The sequence below is a fragment of the Buceros rhinoceros genome, unplaced genomic scaffold, assembly GCF_000710305.1.
Source record: "Buceros rhinoceros silvestris isolate BGI_N320 unplaced genomic scaffold, ASM71030v1 scaffold22198, whole genome shotgun sequence".
Lineage (NCBI taxonomy): Eukaryota > Metazoa > Chordata > Aves > Bucerotiformes > Bucerotidae > Buceros > Buceros rhinoceros.
In genome coordinates this window covers 3,131-5,325 of record NW_010427744.1, presented here as the reverse complement: position 1 = coordinate 5,325, position 2,195 = coordinate 3,131, and the positions used below count along the sequence as shown (strand labels likewise).

The following is a 2,195-nucleotide window of genomic DNA, read 5'->3' as shown; positions in this document are numbered from 1 at the left end:
GGCAGAGGAGCAGGGGCGCCTGCGTGTGTGCGGTGCCGTGCTGGCAGAGCGGACGGCATCGCCCCCTCCACGCCCTGCTTTCCCCTCGGCAGCTCTTATCAGCCCGGACACCTGTGTGACAGGAGCCCTGCCTGACGCAGGGTTAGCTGTGTGCTAACACAGCAGGTGCTGCTGCTCCTCTCCAGCCCCAGCCTCCCGTGCTGCTGCACAGAGGCACCGTGGAGCCTGACCTCCTGCCGCGGCCACGACCCACGTTAACCAGTGCCCCTCGCAGCCTATGGCTGTTTCCAGCCCCGCAACGAACCGAACGATGTTCTCCCCAAACACACGATGACTGGGAGGTGGTTGAGAGCACGAGGCCACGACCCCAGTGCTTGCCGTGGGGAGGCTGCGGTACAGTGTTCGCGTGACTTCCCCGGGAAGGGTAAAGCCTGATAAAGAACCTCTCCTCTCTGGGTGCAGCACGGCTGGGACTATTTGAGCCACCAATTTCTTTTCCCATGTCCCTTTTGGCCTGTCCCTCCAGGAACACCTCAGCAATCCCACAGTATCCTGGGATAGTTGGTGCCTACAAAATTGCCTCCCTGCTCCGTGCTCTTTTCCTTGGGCTTGGCTGCTCGCGCTCACTCGTCCCGTGAGGAGGCTGAGCCCAAAGAGCCTCCTGCGGAGCTGTTGCATCCCAGTCGGTTGAAGGGCTGGCTTTGACACACACCCGCACTGATGGCAGTTACACTGGGGCTCTGGCCACGCTCCCTTCCCCTCCTGGAAGGGGTTGGTGCAATTTAAAGGATCGCTGGGGCGTTTTCTCTTTAGTGTGTCCAAATCCCTGTGTGCTTCTGTTGATAATAACGGCGGGTCTGGGCAGGCTGGCTTTGGGGCAGGCTGGAGTCCCTCACGTTCAGGGTTTCCAGCACGTGTTGAGAGAGTTGTAAATGTTCTCAATAGGCATGTAAAAGAAAACTTATGAAGGTGTTGTGTTTTAAGATCCTAAGGAGGTTCTTTTCAAATTTATGGTGAAATTTTTCCCAGTGGACCCCGGTCATCTGAGAGAAGAGCTGACCAGGTACAGTACTTGTTCCGTTACTGCCTTACTGCAGCTCCGTGTTTTTGCGATTGCGAAGCATGCGTTTGATTCCTCACCTTCACCCACACCATCCTGTCTGTGAGCAGGGGCTGTCCTAAGTGTTGAAAGGGCTCTGTACTTTACGAAACAAAAACTGAGTATCTTTATTTGATCCTCTCTTTTAAAATTAAACAAAATTAAAATTGAAAGGATCAGCTGTCTTAGGAGGCTGCACTTTATTTACTGCCAAATGCTTTAGCAGTTGGGTACCGACTCTGACTTTGCTCAGTCTAGCTCCTGCCTCAAGCTGTGTTCTGAAAGAAGAACTTCAGTTTTATTTTTAAAAATGACATTGTTAGTTCTTACTGTTTTAGAGAAAACTTTGTAAGCAGGACTAAGAATAAAACTAAGACACTGCTTCTGCAGAACATTAGTCCTGAGAGATGCAAATGCCCTTCAAAGTGTAAAGGAACGTTAACTCTGAAACCCGCTAATGGGCGTTTCAATGCCAGGGATGTACTGGTCACGGTGGTGCCCAGCTGCGGCCTTCTGCAGGGGCTGCTCGCTCCTCCTGTGACCCTGAGGACCCGCACCCCTGGGCTTGAACCATGGGCAAGCACGGGGAGAGGCACAGGAACAGCTCGCCCTGCAGCAGAGCCCTCACAGCCCAGGCCAGTGCCCAGCTCTCTGCTGAGTCCGGCTCTCCCCCAGGAGCTCCCCCCATGCTCCTGTCCCACTCCACAGGTACCTCTTCACCCTCCAGATCAAGAAGGACCTGGCACTGGGGCGGCTGCCTTGCAGCGACAAGAGCGCGGCGCTGCTCGTCTCCCACCTGCTGCAGTGTAAGGGCAGGCGAGTGCCTGCAGGCACGGCGCCTCCTCCCTGGGGACGGGGTGCTCGGCGGGACTTGGGCTGCGTAGCCAGGGCTTCCCCCCGCGGTCACCCCTCACAGCCTAACTCGTGCTCTCCCCATGTCCCCCACAGCCGAGCTGGGTGACTTCCATGAGGAGACGGACCAGCAGCACTTGGCGACCCACCGGTACCTGCCCAACCAGGAGTACCTGGACAACAAGATCATGCACTACCACCGGAGACACAGGTGAGGGCTGCTCCGGGCTGTGGCGGCTGCGGA

At 56.4% G+C, this 2,195-nt stretch overlaps 1 protein-coding gene across 1 annotated transcript in view; it reads left to right on the top strand.

The window, feature by feature from the left end:
- FRMD7 (FERM domain containing 7) overlaps positions 1-2,195 on the top strand; it is a gene marked incomplete at its 3' end in the record, with an annotated part of 11,320 nt that overhangs the window by 5,998 nt on the left and 3,127 nt on the right. Inside the window, exons 4-6 of the mRNA XM_010142039.1 lie at positions 985-1,063; positions 1,808-1,905; positions 2,048-2,162. Coding sequence (XP_010140341.1) covers positions 985-1,063; positions 1,808-1,905; positions 2,048-2,162 — 292 coding nt within the window. The remainder of the gene's footprint in view (positions 1-984; positions 1,064-1,807; positions 1,906-2,047; positions 2,163-2,195) is intronic.